The following is a 21,334-nucleotide window of genomic DNA, read 5'->3' on the forward strand; positions in this document are numbered from 1 at the left end:
TATGTTTGGCTTTTAGTAATATTTATGTCTCTTGTGGAAAGATCCTACATAAAGGAGACATTTTCTAGTTTATAACATAAAAGACTTGACTGCATGTTCAAGGAAAGGACAAAAAGGTTGGTATAGGATAAAATCATTTCTATTTTTATTTCTTATGACTTAAAAACATGTGTTGAATCATGTAGAGGTAAAATGACCAAGATAAAAGGGAAAGAGATGAAATAGAATTTTCAATTTTTTAGAACTTATTTACATTGACATAAGTGGACTATATATCCCTACTATTTGTAATTGTAGATTTTTTTTATTCTTATTCATGATTTTTCTCATTGTGGATTTTTTTTTTTTTGAAAATTATGAAATATATTTTCATTCAGCAATGTGGAACAAGGACATTCCAACACCAGAGCAAAACAAAAGGACAAGACCTCGGACAATATATCCAGAGTACATTTTTCTCATTGTGGTTAAATATTCTTAATTAGAGAAAAGGTGGAAGCTCTTGATAAATTTAAGATTTTAAGACTAAAGTTGAAATAAAGATGGTGAATATTAAAGTAGATATGAAATAATAAGATAGTAAAAGGGTCCATATGCCAAATATTTAGAACATTGTGAATAGTGTCCTAATACATTGTGTTTGGTAATCCTAAACACAATGGCATGGTTGAAGGCAAAATCATACCTTAAAGGATATGATGAGGAGTATGATGAGTAGGGTTAATTTATTAGAATTTTTGTAAGGGGAAACAAGCAAAAAAGATTTGTTTATCTTAAATGGAATCCCTACTAAATCTATACCTATAATCTCTTATGAGTTTTATGCTTGTTTGAGACCTAGTCTTAATCATTTACATGTTCATAAATGTCCTTCAGATATGTGCTTTTATGATCCACAAAAAACTAAAGGTACAATATTGTTCCACTCATTGCTATTTTATTAGGAATCCAAATCATTTCGTGGGTTATAAATTTTATTGTTCAAGTAGAGGCGATAAAATTATTAAGACAAAAGCAACTAAGTTTTTGGATTTACATATGGTTAATAATAATTGTTCTCATGGTATAGATGAAGAAAAGCATATTGAGCCTTAAGTATTCATATACCTACACAAAATTATATTATGATATATACGCTAGTTAGGGAACAAGAACAAATTCAACTAGTTACTAATGAGATCACTCAACATTCGAATGTTGTAAGAAAAATGTGCCACAAAGAAAATCCATAAGGGTAAAGAAGATTGGTCTTTTCTTAAACATCTATGAATTCTATCTTAGAGAGTGTAATTATGATATTGACCATATAGTTGATTTAGTAACTTTTTTAGAAGTTGTTTCTAGTCCTAACTTAGATTTGTATTGAGATACAATGAGGGATAAATAAGATGTAATCTATGTCACACAATGGTTTGTGAAAGTTTGTTGAGCTAACTAAGTGTTGTGAACAAATTGGTTGTAAATATGTGTATCAGATCAAGAAAGGCTACAACAGAAAAATTAAAACGTTTAAAGCTAGACTGTTTAGCAAAGGTTTTACTAAGAGAGAAGGTATTGATTTTTTTTTTCTTGATCAAAATAAGAATTTCATTAGATAAAGGAGGAATTTTCAAAGTAAAAGAATCCCCAATAATAAGACAAAAAATGGTTAAGACAAAGGAAGGAGAAAAGAACAAATAGCTAGAAAAATGACATAGAGCAGGGGCAGAGACAATAAGCCAACAAAGTAGAGGAAACGCTGAAGCAAATTGAAGAATAGAAGCCATCTGTGATAAACCTTGTGGGAAAGAGTTTCCCAGTAAACTACCATCAAGCAACAAAAAAATCACTTCAATCAACCCTTACTTTCACTAAAGCATTAGCGAAAACATTACCTTATCGCAGCACAGGGTAAAAGTTGACACCACCAATGGATTGAATCAAAGGGTCGATCTCGTTAAAGACTAACCAGTGCTCCCCATGTCTAGTAAAAATATTGTTCACCCAAGCAAGAGCAGTAGATGAATTAGATTTAATAGTTAAACAGGCACCTTGATAAGATGAAGTAGAGAATCGCCATAAGTTCCACAAAATTAGAATCCTGACATCCAAGAGGTCTAAAGAAAATTCCAACAACAACACTATCAGAATTCCTTAGGACTCCCCCATAACTGGCTAGTCCAAGTTTACCTCTAGCAGAGCCATCAACACTGAATTTAAGTTCTCCCACGTTTGGTGAATGCCATGATATGCCTATAGAAGAGGAAGACAATGACTAAGGTGAGGAAGCAAGACAAGGTTCATTCCACTGGCCATATTCATCAATTCTAATATATTCCTCACAGGTACAAATCCAAAGGAAAGATCTTGAACGAATCACAAAAAGAATGTCACTTTACTACAAAAAATCGCTTTATTTCATGCAAGCCACAAAAACCAAAGAGATGTAACGCCAACCATCATCCAGCGCTTAAGATCATTACTTGGAAAGTCATAATCAGCCCACGATTGTATAAAAGAGGAAATCGCGCAGGGAAGGGTCCATGAGATTCCCCACCAATGAAAAACAAGGCACCAAACTTTCCAAGTAAAAGGATAAGAAAGAAAAATGTGACAGCAAGATTAAAACTCCAAGCCACACCAAACACAAGAAATTTGGTCTTCAGTTAATAAAACCACGTGTGAGGCAAGAAAAAGCTTGGTAGGAATAGCATCATAGACCGCAAGCCACAATAAACATTGGACTTTGGGTGGTACTGATAATTTCCAAATGGAATGAAACCATACCTTGTTATCAAAAGGGTGTCTGTCAAGGATAAAGCTAAAAACTTGGATTGAAAATTGACCTTTAAGGTCATGTTTCCATATAAGCTTATCCACTTTATTAGCATAAAGGACAATCTTAGTAACAAAGGCAAGAATTTCATCCTAATCTGCATCTTCCCAAGAATAAATAGGTCATCGAAAAGAAACAAGCCAATTACCATTATTCCATACATCACGAACCCAAGCTTCCTTATCAACAGCAATGGAGAAAAGTCGAGGGTACTTCGAACACAAAATATCATCCTCAAGGATTCATTTATCAAGCTAGAAAAAAAAATGGATGCCCCAACACCCACAATCCATTTACAAGCATGGAATTTAATTAAATTATGAACGTTGTCATTGGTTGGAAGTTGGGAAGTGCATCTCTAAACCGTGGACATTTTGTCAAGTCGTGACGTTGAAGGAATGCATTGAGCCATGTTGGCTCCATATTTCTCAAGGATCAAACAACAACATAATGCAGAATCATCCGTACCAAAACGTCACCACCATTTGCTTAACAAGGTTAAATTTTTATGACAAAGGCTAGAAATACCAAGGCTTCTAAATCTTTTAGGATTACAGACTGTTTCCCATTTAACCTTAGCAATTTTAGGAGAGTCAAGACCACAACCCCAATAAAAAAGCTTGTCTTAGTTTTTCAAGATTATTAATAACGACACAAGGAGCTTGGAAAATGGAGAGGTAATATAATGGCAATGAATTTAACATTGAGTTAATAAGGGTTAACCTCTCACCAAAAGAAAGATATTTTCGCTACCAAAGAGCAAGTCTTTGTCTAAATTTGTCAACAATAGGATCCCAAGTGCTAAGAAATCTAGGATTAGGTCCAAGTGGAAGACCAAGGTAGGTGAAAAGTGTAGAGCACCATCATCTCCCACAAATCAGCAACAAATCTCCCATAAAACAGCAACAAATTACTCACCAAACCAGCAGCAGATCAGCATCAAACCAGCAGCAAATCAGCAACAGACATGGCAGCATATCAGCACCAAAATCAGCAACAGACATGGCAGCAGATCAGCAACAAACCAACAACAAATTAGCAACAGACATGGCAGCATATCAGCACCAAACCAGCAGCAAATCAGTGACAGACATGGCAGCAGATCAGCAACAACAATAACAGCATGTGTTGCAACATTCTTGCAAAGAGACATTGCACCAATTTTTTATATAAATCCTGTAATCTCTCCCCTATAATCTCTCCCTATTGTTAGACAAAATTTCCTTATATAACATAGTTTGTAACCTATTTAAAGAAGAGGAGAACTAACTAAGTTCTCAAGCAGAAAAAAAATATACAGAGAATTATACGTTTGCTTTTCTCTTCTTCTCTTATCTACTATCTCACTCAACTTCTTTCTTTCTCTCTCTTTTTCTTAAAGTTTCTTCAAAAAGGAGGGAATCAATCGCACATTGAAGAATTTTAGCAATTTCATTAACCATAGAATCTAAAATGCAAATTGGATGAACACAAGATTTGGAGAAATTAGTTTTGAGCCCAGAAGAGAGTTCAAAGAAACAGCGGGTACATTTAACCACATAAGCTTGCTGAAGATTGACCTCCAGAAAAATGATGGTGTCATTTATGAAATGCATATGAGAGATCGACATGCCTGATGAGGTAAAGGGAATACCTCAAAAGAGTCCTAGCAATTCAACCTCAGAAAGAAAAAGGTGCAATGTTTCAGCCACAATCATGAAGAGAAACGGAGAAAGAAGATCACCTTGAGAGATACCACTTTTGATGGGAAATTCAAGAGTAGCCCGCCCATTCACAAGAATAAAGATCCTGACTGTAAAGATGCATTCTTTGATCCAAGATCTCCATCAAGACCCAAAACCCATTGATCCCAAAAAAGATAATCCCAATCCACATAATCAAACACTTTTTCAAAATCAATTTTGAGAACAATACCTCCTTTGCATTGATTTCCATTTTTTAAAACTGTGAATAATTTCGTTAGCCAACATAATGTTGTTCATCATTTGGCACCCTTGAATGAAAACAGTTTAATTATCAGTAATCACTTTGAAGATAACCGACTTAAGTCTATTGGCTTAAAGCTTGATGAGAATCTTGTAAGGAGAATTAATCAAACTTTGGAATGAGAACAATGGCAGGAAAATTAAGTCTTTTTCAAGTTTGCCTGACTCCATAAATTCAACAATAAAATCCAACAAATCCTTCTTCAAAAGAGACTAAGAATTCTTGAAGAAGTCAAGGTTAAAGCCGTCAAGTCCATGAGCTTTTGATCCGTCACAATCCCAAAGAGTCATACGCAATTCTTCCATGGTAACCGGTGATTCAAGAAAATGGGAATCATTCTCATCAATTCTTTTAAATGCAAAGCCTTGGACATCTGGTTGGTGGCAAGGCGAAGATTGGAAAAGATTTGAGAATAAATTCAAACACACTTGACGTACCTCATGAGGGTTCGAAATCCAAAGACCATTAATCCTCAATCCAACTAAATGATTATGCCTAGAGTAAGCTTTGGCTTTGGATTAAAAAAGGCAGGTATTTTTATCATCTATTTTGATCCAACATATACAAGATTTTTTACGCTAGATGGATTCTTTATGTTTAAGTGTAGTCCATAGCTTTTAGGTAACAACACACTTATCCAAACACTATTCTGCCGATATATCTCTAAGATCCCCAATCCTATCAAACTCATAAACTTTTTGCTCTAGGTCCTAAATGATAGAGTCCACATTATCGAAGGAAACTCTATTCCAATTTTTTAGATAAGATTTAAGCTTGCAAAGCTTGGATTTAAGACAGTATCCAGCCTTACCATGAACAACAAATGAAGTCTTACATCCGACAACCGTTCTAGAAAAACTATTATCAGATAACCAGCAGTCCAAAACCGAAATAGACGAGGTCCCCAATCAATAAATTCAAAAATAAAGAGTAATGGACAGTGATCAAAAAGCGATCGTTTCAAGCCTCTTTGACTAAAATCTGGGTGCTTTAAGAACCATTTCGATGCAAGGAGAATATAGTCAATACGACAGCGTTTAGAATCAGACCCAAACCAAGTAAATTTCTTACCAATTAATGGAAAGTCGAAGAACTCACATGAACCAATGAAATAATTGAAATCTTTAGCTTGATGTAATGCTCTCAAGTGTGCATGAGGCTTGACATTGCTTATGCAATGGGTTTTTGAGGAAGGTATTTATCTAATCTCAATAGTGACAACAAAGCTTAAAATAAAGTGATAAGATACTTAAATAAAACTAAAGATTATATGTTAGTTTATCAAAAAGTTGAAAATTTTAAATTGAAAAGTTGTACATATTCTAACTTTACCAACTATTCAAATGAGAGGAAATTCACATTGAGATACATTTTTTTATGTTGGTTGGTGATGTACCTTGGAAAAATATAAAGCAAAACTTGTGACTTCATCTACCATGTACCAAGAATTTAAAGCATGTTATTGAGCAATTACATAAGTTGTCTAGTTGAAAAATCTTATTAAAAAATTGTTGGTTGTTGGCTCTATTGCTAGACCTATGTAATTGTACTGTGATAATACTCTAATAATTTTATTCATTGGTAACAATATAGCTCTCATAAGGGCTACACATATAAAGATAAAATATTTGACAATTAATAATATTTTGAAAAAGGGCTACATTTTAGTACAATATATTAGAACTAATGACATAATAGTTGATCCTTTGATCAAAGAACCACTCCTCATCAATTTCAAGAAACATATTTTGACATGAGTGTTGTGGAGTCTTTTAATGTACTTGATTAGTGAGAGCATTAATTTGACATTATTTTATGCTTTATGCATAATTTATTTGGAACCATGTGGTTAATGATGTATTAGGATTTATTATGAATAATGATCATTTAATGATATTTAATTAGTCATAAAGTGTTTATATTCACACACATTTTTGTATATGTGAAAACTTAAAACATGTGTCAGTTTAAAGTATAGGTTGGGACATAAATTGATAGCCGTAATGACATATCTTTGACACATAAAGTATATCTCAAGATATGTAAGGCAAACATACAGATTTAATGAATAAATCATAAAGTGTTTCTCTTTTAAGCTTGGACTATATAAAGTAGAAAATAAAGTGATTAACAAATGAAAACAACACATGAAATATGGATTATTAAGAAAGTGTTGTTATTCATTGCCACACTATCATATTAAGTTCATGTTGATAGGATTGAGTGATATATGTAATTATAGTTGGTCCTGTATCTAGATAGATAGATGTAGTTATTGCTATTTTTATATATCACAAAATTTTATTGGATAGAATGGTGTTTGGAGTATTTTCAAGATTAATTTGTTTTTAAATTAGGCCCATAAGTTTTCAATTGTCTTAGCTTGTGAATTGATTTTAAGAAATTTGTTTTTCAAAATTTAAATTTAAATAACTAAGTGACAGGTTATTAGATTTTCTATAAAATCGAAGTGGGGACTTATATTAATTATGTTTTATTTTAACAAAATCAGACTAAGTTAATTTCATTTTAATAAAGAAACAATATTATAGTCCATAATATGATCTAATTGAGTGACTTACTAAACTCGAATATTATCTGTGAGCTTAAAAGTACAAGCCTATATCGAAAATCTTAAATTCTATAAAGGGAATGATTAAATATTCACTATATAAAAAGGAGGTTAGGTCCTTTCTCTTGTCTACACGAAACATTAAGATTCTCACTCATTTGAGAGTTAATAAATCAAGAAGGAAGATCTTATTGCACCGAATTCTATCACTTTATTTGATTAGTATTAATTGTTTCCATTGTCAAATTATATATTAACAATCAAATGCGTTATTATATTCTAAAATCCTATTACTGTATATCTTAAATTAGTATAAATTAATTATATTTAAAGTTCAACATAAAGCACTCTGATTTAATTTGATCTGTCCAATAAAAGGAAAAATCTTGGAGTCAAAAAGCATTAAAAACCACAGTTAATAAATCCATGCATGTGTTAGTTGGTATCACTAGGCATATTTTTAACAAGCTAAGGAGCATTGTCTCTGATCCTTGTGATGAGCCCTCAAAACACATTCATCTATATATAGCTCATAATTTTTGCAAGCTATATTCATGTAAAATCCTTTCAATATATTACTCACAGAAAAAATCCTTTCAATATAGATTTATTTCCAAGTAGGTTTGACGTGTTCTTTACCCCTTCTTAGCTTCACAACAATTCAATGAAAACAAAAATAATAAAGGCACGAAGAAAAAGAATGACAAAATTTTGTTTTTTTGTTGTTCCTCACTATTTTGTGGTCATCAACTGATTACAGACCATAAAAGATATGGGCTGAAGCCTGAAATACGAATGGAGGTTAGGTTGGGTTATCGTCAAGGACGACACCATGAAGTTTATCATCAGGCCCAGCCCCATGCCGAGTTGGAGCTCCAGCCTCCAGGGTTCATTATTTCATTTCTTTTTCATGTTATGTTCTGGGTAGGTATAGAGGCGAGGACTCGGTGGGTAATCAGTATATATAGTTGACAACTGAGGCAGAGTTTTAGCTAATTGGCAAGCCATTCCATATCCCACGCCAGAACATTCCCCAGAAAAGAGAAACCAGGCTTCAGGAATATCAACATCATAGCTCTAAGGTGATCAGTAGCCAAAATATATAATAATCAAGGTTTTCTCTTCTCCTTGATTGAGTAAAAACCAGAAAGGAGAAGAATATATTTATAGAGGGCAGGCTAAATAACTTTCTAATCTTAAACCAAAAAAGCAATATATATAAAGTTTCTTCATTTCGTGTTTAACTTCCCCGATTGGAAGGCTTTTGCCAAATACTTGTCATTGTCCATTTGAATTGCATAATCTCCCTAGCTGGGAAATTCTTCTTTGGGTTGGATGATGTCAAAGCCAGCTGCCAGCAATTGATGCCGACTCGTAAAAGGCATTCATGGGTCCTTTTTGAAGGTAAATACGCGAGAGTGACAAAATGGACAAAAAGGCATATGGATGTCGAAACTGTATTTGTCTGTATATATCTCTCTGGCCCTTTCGCTTTACCATTAATAGAGGACTTTCCGTTGAGCCATTGCAACACAACTCTTCAACCTTAGTTCATTTCCCCTCAACTTTATTTAGAATGAACAAAGCCACAGCTCCAAGAAACCTAGTTAAAACCCAATATTTTACATTGCCTTTGGACATTGTTTCGCGAACTTGGTGATGATATTAGTTCCATTCATAATGACAACTAAGGTTTTACTGGCTGCTGATACAATATTGATGTCATTTCTCTTGTTTATTTCCACTGTGATATAATTAGTAAACTCAAATAATGTTTGGCTTGTCTCTCATTATATCTATTGCAAATCTAGTGTTGCATTTATATCCATTAATTTGAGTCAATCAATAAAACACCATGAAGAGCCTCCAGTGTACCCATATCTGCACATTCGCAGCAAGGAGTTCCCGCGGGGTCCAAATGGTCTGTTCGAGAAGAAGCATTGCTAGGACAACGGATGGCCTATTGGACATACATCGTTCTGAGTTTAGCACGTTTTCTTCATTTGTCAGACAGATCAATCACATAACTGTGGATCTTTTCTTGGATGTTAATTTTAGCACTTTCATTTTGCTTTTTGGATTTCAAGCATAGCATTGCAAGTTGATCGGGCTTTCTGTGTGGTTGTTTCCAAATAAGATTAATGATTGGTTTGGATCGTTTTCTTTCAAAAAAAATAGTTTATATAAAATCAAGGATAATATCACGTTTAACTTTATAGACTATTATTGTCTAATTTAGTATTTGCATCAAAAAAATATTCAATCTGCACATTCATTCCATCCATCAATACGTTCCAAAATAATGATGTAATCAAGTTGAGCCAAGTCAACTCAGCGTCATGCTCAAGGTCAACTCGATTAAAAAAACTCAAGGCTGAAGTTCGACTAAAAAACTCGGGGATCGAGCTTTACCTTTTTTTTTGTCAAGCTCAGCTCATAAAATAATCAAGCTATTAAAGTTGGACTTGACTTGGACTCAATTTATATAAAAACCTTAGAAACTTGATTCTAGCTCAAGTTCAATATAAAAATTTAAATAAAATTTTAAAATATCTAAATAATTATTATATTATTTTTATATATGTATATCATATTAAAAAATTTAAAAACATGATAAGATTTGTAGGCTGCTTAAATTGAGTATTGCAAAACTCAAACTCAACTTGACTCCTGGCTCAAGTAACTCGAGCTCAAGCTTGAACTCATCTCGACAATGAATGATTTGAATTTAAGTATTTATCAAGTCAATATAAGTAGCTTACTAAGTCTACCCCAATGTCTTTACCTTTCTTTCCTTCTCTCTCTTCTCCTTTCTTTTTCTATCTCCCAATCTTCTTTTTTTAAGTTGAATGAGACTATCAAACAACTAGATACACCATCTATTTACTTACAACTCACATGATGCATTTTAATTAGTCTATTAACATGTTATCAAATTTTTAAAAAAAAAGTTAAACGTTGAGACTCATTGAGAACTAAATAAAATTTTAGATATCATATTAAATATTATTCTAGTATAGTTATCATATTAGACTTTTTTATTTTTTGAACTATAGGAATCAAATATGACATTATATATCCCTAAAATCAATATTACTCATTTCATACAATAAGGTATGTATACAATGCCTTCTGCTCCTTGAAAGACAAGATCTGTTGGACATGCTTTATAGGCATTTATAACTATCTAAATCGAGTTAGGATTTATTCCACCAAGAAGGAAATAAGTAGTAAGAAATTACGAAAATAATTGAGCCTGCTAATCGATGTGTACTTGGATCGATCAATTACTTGGACGCAAGTGTATTGATCGAATTTGTTAAATGTGCAGCTAACAATTCTGATATGACGGGGACTTTAGATTATTTTGATATGATGATTAACTAATCTTCACATGCATATCTTCGTTGAAGTTTGGGAAATGACAAGAAGCGTGCTTAAAACGAAAGGAATTAAAATACAAAATCGGGCAAAAGCTACGGCGCGTACAAGTGGAGACCGTTTAAACGTAACGGCTAGTGGGGTATGCCGTCTCACGTGCAAAGAGCAACCTTAGCTTTTACATATTTAGCTTACTTTTAAGCAAACGTAAAACAGCTTCCCATTACCCTTTTAATTATTACACTTGTTGTCTTTTCTCTTCTCATTCATTTGCTTCACGTCATCAAAACGGCTCAAGCCGCTTCCATACATATGCCCATCCATTCTAGTCAAGCTCTATGCTGCTCGCTCCGGCTTACACTTGCATATGTGCTTACAATGAGAAATTATTCTCTCTCTGAAGAGCTAATTTATATATACATATACCCATTAATAGTGGAAGAGCAAATGCTGATGTAAGTTGTACGTTGTTCAAGAATTGTGTCATATATGATTTCTTTTTTCGTTTCAAATTTTTTTTTTTAAAAGTCAAATGCTGATAGTTAAATTACGTGTAAAATTTTGTTTTTATTGATAATAATATGAATAACGTGAATTATATGACAGAAAAGACGTTTTTATTTAATTGACGAACACTTTATTTTTCAAATAATTTATAATAAGTAGTGGCTGGAAATTTTACAAGACCAGTTCCAAACTATTGGGAAAGAATTTTCACCCGTATTTTGAAATTTTTCTTGTAACTTAAAGAATTTAACTAAAAAATAATATTACTTTTCCATTTGAGAAAGGATATGTAAATAACTAATGCGAAACTCCAATATTGGCATAAAATTAAGATTAAAAGATCAAAGAACTTTAATTAGTTGCAATTTTTAGTACTTATAAGAAGTAAGTTAGATATGGAAACAAAGCATTTTCAAAACATTACAAATAAAAATCTCACTTTAATTAAAAACAGTTAAAATAAAAGATTTGGTATTATTATCTATATTAATCTACCATGCATGTTACATTTAAACTAATAATGTACATTCATGTTTAATGATACACACAATTGTACTTATAACAATTCCTTTTGGCAAAAGTGCAAACTTGAAAACCTTATATAATGATAAGCAAGATACAAATGATAGTTTTTTTTTTTTCATTTCCCACATTCTTTTAAATCTTTATATGCTTACAAGAATTGCTTTGCTTTGCATAAAAAGAAAAAAAAAAAAACTAGTTCCACTATGTCCCATTAGTTTCTGTGGCTTTAGCTAAGGTAGTACATTGGACCTGGCATTGGCAAACTACAGCCGGGCAATAGCACAAAAGAAAATGCAGGGGGCTCACTTTTGGGAATGCAAGGGCTTCACACTTGAAACAGCTGAAGCATACGCGGCTACGAGGCTGAAGCTTGAAACCTTTGGAGTGATGAGATATATAAATAGCAATCAATATAGCAAAAGCGAAAACCCTGTACACGTGAAATTAAAACGCCCGGATAAAAGTTTCCAGCTCAACAAATTCTTTACCCACACAAAATATCCGGGGCAGTTTGTTCATCAAAGCCAAATGAAGAAAGCAAGTTATGTGTGCCATCATCTACTTAAAACCTTCAAAGCTCTCGTGTATATATATGGGAGCTTAATGCAAGAAATAAATATAAGCTCTTTCTTCTGCTCTAAGCTGCCCCATATCCAAGCTAAGAGAAAGAGCTTCACACCAAGAATAATGGCAGACATCCACGATCATGGCTTCTCTGTTTGTTTTGGCCTTCTAGGTACACACTCAACCTGTTTTAATTCCTTTTCAAAACAAGTATGGTACTAGGCTAGTTGCATAAGTGTTTCACCTGGTTTGTTTTACTCTCCTTTTATGCAGGCAATATTTTGTCGTTCCTCGTTTATCTTGCTCCATTGTAGGTTTTCTGCTTTCTCAGGTATTATTAATGCAGTGTTTTTTAGTATTTATTTGTATTTAACAATGTTTCCTTTCTTTTGCTTCCTCCAAGGCCAACTTTCTACAGGATTTTCAAGAAGAAATCAACAGAAGGTTTTCAATCCATACCATATTCAGTAGCACTTTTCAGTGCCATGTTGTTGCTCTACTACGCCTCCCTCAAGAAACATGATGCATTCATGCTCATCACCATCAATTCAATTGGCTGCTGCATTGAATCCATATATCTCTTATTGTACATGGTTTATGCGACCAAAAGCGCCAGGGTAACTCCTTTTTCCTCTCCATTAAACCCTCTCTTTCATTCATCTTCATTACCATAGATCATGTTCTACAGCAACTGGCGTTACAAAGAAGTCTGTTCACTACTTCGCAGGTATACACGACAAAGCTGCTCATATTTTTCAACTTTGGGGCATTAGGATCAATTATACTTCTCACATTCCTATTTTCAAAGGGCTCTATTCGAATTTCCGTTGTGGGGTGGATTTGCGCCGTCTTCTCTGTCTGTGTCTTTGCTGCTCCACTTAGCATCATTGTAAGCGTTACACTAATTAACATCTAACCAAATTAAAAATTAAAAAACAAAAATCATCTGCTTTTCAAATAAAGGTGATTACTCCAAAATAATATGCTCCATATATAATCAAGCAATAACATTTTATTTTATTTTTTTGGTATTTTACTTTATGAACTCCAGAGGTTAGTTATCAAAACGAAGACCGTCGAATATATGCCGTTCCCATTGTCATTCTCCTTGACTCTCTGTGCTGTAACGTGGTTCCTCTACGGCTTTTCATTGAGAGATTACTACATAGCTGTAAGAATCAAACTTCTTTTCAACCCCATTAAACTTCGGACATACTTGTTTAGATATCATCTATCCTTTTTAGCTTATCTATTTTTCATCTCTTAATTTTGTTTCAGACACCAAACATTCTGGGATTCATCTTTGGGATAACTCAGATGATATTATACCTCCTGTATCGCGGCGGACAAAAAGAACTAATCTTGCCAGAGATCAAGGCACAAGAAACCTTGCCAGAGAGCAAGGCAAAAGAGCAAGCTAATGGTGTTCAACTTAGCACAGTAAATCAGCATCAAGAAGCACCTGCCATGAATAATGGAGTTGGAGGGATGATTAGCAGCTCGCAGATTGTGCCAAGTGAAACCAACGTGTGAAAATTGAACTAATTAGATGCATATATCGGTCAGAAATTGAAAATTTCTAGTAGCCACTTGGGCCGGACAGAAATTGATATAGACAAAGAAAAAGAACGGCACCCTCTCTTTCTTAAAAATATTATGCAAACAAGTTTAAATTCCAAGGCTTGTAGTCTAATAATGACAATGGCATAATGATGCTCAACAGTACTGTTGGATTGAAATTTACTTTGATATTTAAGTTTTATATTGAGAATTCTACATCTGTTTGACATGTCAAACTCAATCATTTCTTAATCAATGAGCCAACTGAGTATAATGCTTGAGAATATAGAAATTAAATAATGGGGGGAAAACCGTTTCAATGAGATTATGGATTTTAATTAGTATTTAATCTTTTCCAGCTCAAAAAGTTATACTCCTTTGTCATGCTTACAGAATTTTTGGTTGTAAAGTAAAGATGGGTTAACGTTATAACTATGCAATATTAACAGAAAAAAAGGAGAAGTGAAGTGGAGGGCGGGTGTGTATGATCTTCGTATAACAGAAATCTCTGTCCTTTTGTTTCAACTAGTTAAATGGGGTTCGCTCACATAATTTGATGATACACTTAAATGTGCAAGATTTGTTCCATTCTTCAGATTCTGATTTAACTTGTACAACATTCTTTACTTGTTTTCTTGTAGAAAGAATTCTCATTCTTTGGCAAAGAAAAAGACAGCTAAGTATATTGCAATGTTGAAATCAAAATGACACTGGATTTACCTATGCTAATGATTTGTTTTGTCATTTGTGAAGGTGGAAGCTCGAGGATAGTAAAGCATCAGATGCAAATAAATGAATTAATATAAAAAAATAATAAAGAAACTAAACTAATTATTTTTTATTTATTTGTAATTTATCCTATATCTGCGTCTTTTCTTCATTTCTTTTTTCTATCTTCCATTAATCTATTTCTTAATTTATACCAACAGTCACTTAGTTCCTTTACTACCATGTGAACTTTTATGAATGAATAGGCCATTAGATTAGCTTCCTTAGTTTTATTTATTAGTACATTCTTTATTATTTTGTCTTAGGGTGATTAAGTTAAGTAAGAAACATAGTTAGGAAGTTTAAATTCCAACCAGCTTTATTTTATTTTTCTCATGCATCATCAGCAAGTAGGGCACTCCTTATCATGCATCAAACATTATTAGTGGTTGATAAAGGATGAAGCAAATGATATATTTTCCTTTACATCTTTCTCCTTCTCTTCCACTATACCAAGTATTTTTTATTTATGATGTTGTTAACTTGTATGTTATTTTATTAGTTTTTTTTTTTTTATCCAGATAGAAAGTTAGTAGGAGAAATGTAGGGGAAATATCCCAAGCTATTAACTTTTTCACAAATGGTATTATCTATTGCAACTATTTTTTATTTTCTTTTGATTCCCAAGTTTCTTTAATCATAATATTTTACAGCTTAATGAATGATCATTGACCAGTTGCCAAAAAATGGTGCAAATAATCAACCACCAAATATTTGATAATATATCTCTACATCAGATTTGTAAAGTTAGTAACTTGCAAGCACTTCAAGATTTTTTACAATATTGAGGTTATAATTTTTAATATGATTTAATATTTATGATTGGTGAAATCATTTTTATTTCTTTAAGATGGTGGAAGTCAATGTTCCTCAACTTCTCTATGAAGAATAAAAGCACCACTTCGAAAAGCCTCATATATCTAACAATTAAGGTATAAATTCAAGTGTAATAAGTTATTATCTTTATTTTTGTTAATTGCTTAAGAATTAAAATCTTGTAATGTGGGGAATTGATTTGATGGTAGTGTCTTCAATAATATTTATGACCAAATTATTTGTGATACATCTTTATTGAGTTCTCATCATATGGAACAACGTATGGTTCACTTATCATATCAATTTCTACCATCAATCATGTTCTACATTTAACTAAGCTAAATTTTTTTGGAGTTTCTAGTAGTTCATGTGTCAATTTTTCATTCTTGATTAATCCAAATTGCCTAGAACATGGTAGTATCATGAAATTTATTCGAGTTTCTTTCTTAGGATCCTCACTGTCATCTCCATCAAGATTTCTAAGAGCTAAGATTGCTGCAGAAGAAGCTGTTTTAAGAGAACTTTCAAAGGTAATTACTCTTTGTTTTCTATAACTTGAGATTCTAATGCTAGCTATATTATTAATTTATTATAATATAAATAGTGTGAATTTGTATATTAATAGCCATGAAATAGTGTTATATAATAAAGTAACATTGAGCACAAATGGGTTTTTTTTTTCTGTTTTTTGGTTTATTTTCTTATTTGAGGTGTAATTACATATAAACAAAATCAAGTTGGAAGGAGATAGAAATGGTTTGTTTTATATAGCTTTCTAAGCAAGGATAGGCATTCTTAGGATCACACCATCACCAACCCTCATGCTCTTTCTCAAATCATAGTTTCTAAGCAAAAGTTAGCATCTAAAAGATAAATCTAGATTTTAATATCACTTTATATCTTTGCATTTGGGATTCAAATATATAGAAAAATAAAGTCTGGACTGCATTTGTGATTAAAGAAGCTAGCTTGATAATGATGATTGCCACTAGTCTCTTCTTAATTGTTAACTTATATTTGTCAACTATGATATTGGATTTTTGAAATGTCTTGTAATCAATATACTTAGTTTCTTTTAAACACCCAACTAAACTAAAAGCGTTCAAAAAATGATTAATATTGTAACTTACAGGGTATTAAGTACTGCCTCTTGTGCAATATATTCTTATCCACTTGGCAGCAAACTATTTTGGGATTCTGACTAGTGATGTTTGTCCGATCTCCTCTCTTGCTCCTCTTCAGCTTCTTACTTTGTGTTTGTTCAGGATTTGATTTCTGTTTCTTTTTACTGGATGTTTTGTTTTGTTTCTTCATTTGTTTTTGGTTTTCTTTAAGCCCTATTCATGTATCTTGGGACTGAGCCTTGTACTATCTAGATATTCTCTTTGTTTCTAAGTTTTGTTCTTTATTTCTTTATCAATTACTTTGACTCTGTTTTCTATTCAATATATATATGTTCTATAAGAATGCCATTTAAAAAAAATATATATTTGATATAAATTTTTGTAAGATTTGCATGGCTTATACTCTTTAGATTGCTGTAAAATTTGCAATTTTTTGTTACATATTAGCAAGTCATATGTGTTACTATCATATACTTTTAAGCTACATATTTTAAATATTGTTATATAATTTAAGATTGGAGCCACCTAGTATATGACTGCATATTAATTTTACAGTGAAATTTCATTGATTCAGATTATACTTTTTCTAAATGCAACCTTAAACTTAAGGCAGCATATTTTTCTCTGACGACTTAAATTTTTACTACAGTAAAAGTGAAAAACTGTTTTAGTGTCAGACATGACAAGCATTTAGAATTATGGAGTTCAAAGCTTTCTTGTTGTCCACACCAAGCTTAAATTGGAAAAAGTAAACGTTTCAAAACAAAAAAAAAAAATAAATTAAATTTCCATATGTATACGTGCTAATTTACAACATGAAAATACTTGGTTATAGGCTTCAATTTATTAACTAAATTACAATATATGAAAATAATAAATCTAATTACTTATTGTTATACACAAGTTAGTAAAACAAATAACAACACTAAGAATCAGGTTCAACGCATTCTGACAAAAAAAAAAGAAGATAAAACGTCTATCGTACTTGCTATAAACTTTAGAAGAACATCCTAGCTAGAAGAAAATATATGATCAACTGATCTTAAAGATTTTTTTTATTGTAGTTTTTCTTGTAATTAGTCCTTCATTTTCTTTTTTTTTTTTCTTTTTATTTGAATTATCGTAATCCCAAACTCATGAATTAATCGTATATATTGTCCCTTGATTAATATGTTACGATCCAATTTTAAAATTGTCTGTCACATATATTATATTTTGTCCCGATTTGTACATTAGACAAGAAAAAGATCTAAAGAAAGGACAGATAATTTTTATTCGAATTTAAATATCTCAAAATTAATTATCTTTTCTAGATAAAAAAAGAATTTAGGCGAGTGAAAAAGAGAGGAAGCACTATATTTTACCAAATCCTACATTAAAAATTAAAAAAGATAAAGAAAAAAGGGATAAGATCCAATCCAATCTCCACACCAAATTTAAAACAATTTCAAAAACACAAATCTATCACACATAAAACAAACTTTAAAAAAAAAGAATTAATGAAAAATATACTCAACCAATCAAACACGTGGCATATATGTCGGTAGTTGGGGCAAGGAGACGGGGCTCGATTCGGGTCGGACGATCTTATTGCTTCCCAAAACACTTCCCCTCTGTGGAAAAAATTAGGGTTTTCATTGAATAATCTCGGACAATTTAAATTTCAGCAAAATTTTAGTTTTTCACTCTTGTTTTTCTGACAATGAAGAATCGGAAGCCGAACGAAAAAGGAAACGGCGACAGTATTGAGATGGAGGGCCCGAAACGGATAACTATGAAGAAGAAGAAGAACATGAATCGATTGGGAGGAACTGGTCTTTCGCTTCAAGCATTCGCCAATGCCAAATCCACCACCAATCACTACAATCCGGCCTTAATTAGTATAAATTTCCTTCTTGTCTTTGTTTGGGGTTTTGATTGTTGACATGTGGATAATTTTTTTTGGGCCTGATATTTCTTCTGTTTATTTATTTCTATTTTAATCTTGTTTATTGGCAATTGTTTTTCCTCAGAAAAGAAAAGGGCGTTCTATAAGAATGCTAAATATGTTAACAAGTATAAAAAGTCACTAAAGCAACAAAGTCAGGGGAATGATCTTCCTTCAGCAGTAAAACCCCCAGAGGTTTGTTACCATCTAACTCTTTTTAGATTATAATTAGCTTGCTTTATTTTTTTTTTTCTGTTTAAATTATAAGAGGAACAGTCTGGCTCTTAATTGGGTTGAGACCTAATTTGTTAACAATTACCTGCATTAAGCTCGAACTGTTAATGGTGTTCATTAGATGAATGACTAAGCTTTTAACTTTCTCGTTGAAGTATTGTTGGATGGCAAGCACATAGGATTTGTGAATTTGGAGCAATCTGGTACATGATATTGAGTACCAAAATTGAAATTACTCTTTGAATGATTCTTTCAAAAGTGATTCATTTTCTATGAAACGCTTGATGATTCGTTCAGCTGAAAGGACAGATGATTCTGTTGGAAACATTTAATCCCAATTTTATATCAAAACCTTGCACGCATCTAGACACAATCTTTGATGCATATGTACTTTTAGAACATTCTGAGTCTAATAATGCAAAGGTTGTTACAGGATGAGAATGAAGACATGGATGATAGTAATAGGACCAACAAAAAGAACAAGAAGAAGAATAGTTCGCACAGTTTGAGAGAATTGTATGAGAAGCAGCGGGAGGAGAAAGAGAAGGCAAGGATGGAGAGGGAGGCAATTGTTCAAGCAAAGAAGGAGCAAAAAGAGAAGGCTGAAGCTCAGAGGAAGGCAGGAAAGAAGCAGATGTTCAAAAAGACACGACATGGTCAACCTGTAATGAAATACAGAATACAGCACCTTTTGCAGTCCATACAAAGTTCATCTAGCGCGTCAGTTAATAAAAATTAGTAATCTAGAATCTGTTGTTTCTTGGTTTTATACTTTATTAGTGCAAACAGTAGTTGATTGAGAGAACATAGTGGTGAAACAGGGGGATTTCAGCAATGTGGTGTTAATTGCCCTTCATGCTGCTGTAGAATTTTTGGATGGCTTTTTTCTGTTTTTGAAAATTAAGGAAGATCATTTCATTATAAGGAACTATTACTTACAAAATAAGACAGTGATCAACTGATGATCCTTCAGTCAATTACTGTCCTAGGATGGCTTACAAAAAGACAGCCATGCTACAACCTGTTAAACCACTCAAAGCACATAAATCCACATCCCTGCTATCAGACTCATAACATGAAGAGAAATCGCAACAGGTTAAACAGCAGACTCAGTAAACCAAAGACACCACAATAATAGAACAAGTATGAGTAAGAAACATGACCTGTGGCCTGTTTCCTCTTCTTACTTCTCCTGGAAACGTTCAAGGGTGGAGCTCCTCTTGACCTCCCATTTTCATGTCGCCGTGGCGTTATGAAGTTAACGATAAATGCACAATAAATCATTGGATCTACCCACACCTAACTTGGCCAGATTATCAGCTTTATCATTTCCTGACGGCGGGATATATCTAATCTGCCAGCCAAGCGCTCTTTCCCGAAGGGCTTTAATATGCAAGATCAATTGCCTCAAATTTGAGGGTGATGAATCCGGTTTGTCCATCCAAGTAACAGCGTTTTTGGAGTCACATTCGATGTTAGCGCAGCCTGAAGGCACCCATGTAGAAGGTACAAAGATCACTAATGCCTCTCGTATAGCCAAAATTTCAGCTAAGTTCACGTCCCCACACCCCGCCCTTATGGGAAAAGATTGCTTTATCTGCCCCCTTGTCATCTCTCTAAATCCCCCAATTCCTACGTATCTCGGGCATCCTCTAGAAGCCCATCCGTGTTAAACTTGAACCACCCTACTGGCGGACATTCCCATTTCACCAAAATGGGTTTTCACAGCTAATCTAAAACCAACATTTGGTTTTTCGATATGAAGTATGAAACGGAAGCAGTTTGTCTGCATTTTTATCGCTGATGTTAATTTATCATTCCCTATAATGCAGTTCCAGTTTTATTTGTAATATTGCTAGGAAATTTACTCAATTTTCAAAGTCAGAACTGGTAATCTTTCTGTTCACATTGAAGAAACTTTGAAATTATGCAACTGTGTTGCACGAATTTTTGCAACCCGAAACTTGGAATTAAGATTGCAGAGTCCATTTTCATGGTCTTCATCCACAGGAAACCTCCCTGGTTTATCTGTATCACTACAAGAATCTAAACGGAAAGGATGGCAAACCCTATATCACTATCATAATCTGAACATACCACAAGATTAAGGTGAACATAACTCATCTAAAGGTATACCAGGCTGAGTTCTGGTAACATTTATGAAGACAACCTCCCCCAAATAAACAAGAAAATAAAATTCCCTGATACAGCTAACTTGGAAGCGAAGCGACTGACCAGGAACCTTCCTGTCCAGTCCAATATCATCAAGAACCTTCTCAGGCTATACGCCTTGCCACAAGTACAGCTCGCCGGGGACGTGGTGGGATGCAGATGGCCATGAGGGTGATAGCAATAACCAGCGCCATTAGAAATCGCATAAGATCCAAACCGTTGCCTTCGTTTAATTCGGAGCAGATAACTTTCCCCATCTTCAATAGGATGAGCAACGATTTCCCGTTTTCTGTCCCACAAGAAGCTTGGAATTGAGCCTTGGGAGAAAGGAATGCACATTCCATACATGTTTATGGTTCTTATATCGCTTGGACTTGAAGTCA

The 21,334-nt window shown here is 33.2% G+C and overlaps 2 protein-coding genes across 2 annotated transcripts; both read left to right on the plus strand.

Moving 5' to 3' along the window:
- The first annotated feature begins 12,473 nt into the window (after window positions 1–12,473).
- LOC110414049 (bidirectional sugar transporter SWEET14-like) lies at window positions 12,474–13,883 on the plus strand. Its single transcript, XM_021425109.1, has 6 exons — window positions 12,474–12,522; window positions 12,624–12,660; window positions 12,754–12,967; window positions 13,078–13,239; window positions 13,402–13,521; window positions 13,629–13,883. Exons 1-6 carry the CDS (start codon window positions 12,474–12,476, stop codon window positions 13,881–13,883), a joined length of 837 nt encoding a protein of 278 aa, XP_021280784.1.
- A 4,280-nt stretch (window positions 13,884–18,163) lies between these two features.
- Window positions 18,164–19,703, plus strand: LOC110413705 (rRNA-processing protein). The gene is made up of 3 exons (XM_021424629.2): window positions 18,164–18,498; window positions 18,631–18,740; window positions 19,213–19,703. Exons 1-3 carry the CDS (start codon window positions 18,321–18,323, stop codon window positions 19,516–19,518), a joined length of 594 nt encoding a protein of 197 aa, XP_021280304.1. The 5' UTR covers window positions 18,164–18,320; the 3' UTR covers window positions 19,519–19,703.
- The last annotated feature ends 1,631 nt before the right edge of the window (window positions 19,704–21,334 follow it).

Source organism: Theobroma umbraticum, unplaced genomic scaffold (assembly GCF_002168275.2).
Source record: "Theobroma umbraticum cultivar Fairchild unplaced genomic scaffold, ASM216827v3 scaffold_4.1, whole genome shotgun sequence".
NCBI lineage: Eukaryota > Viridiplantae > Streptophyta > Magnoliopsida > Malvales > Malvaceae > Theobroma > Theobroma umbraticum.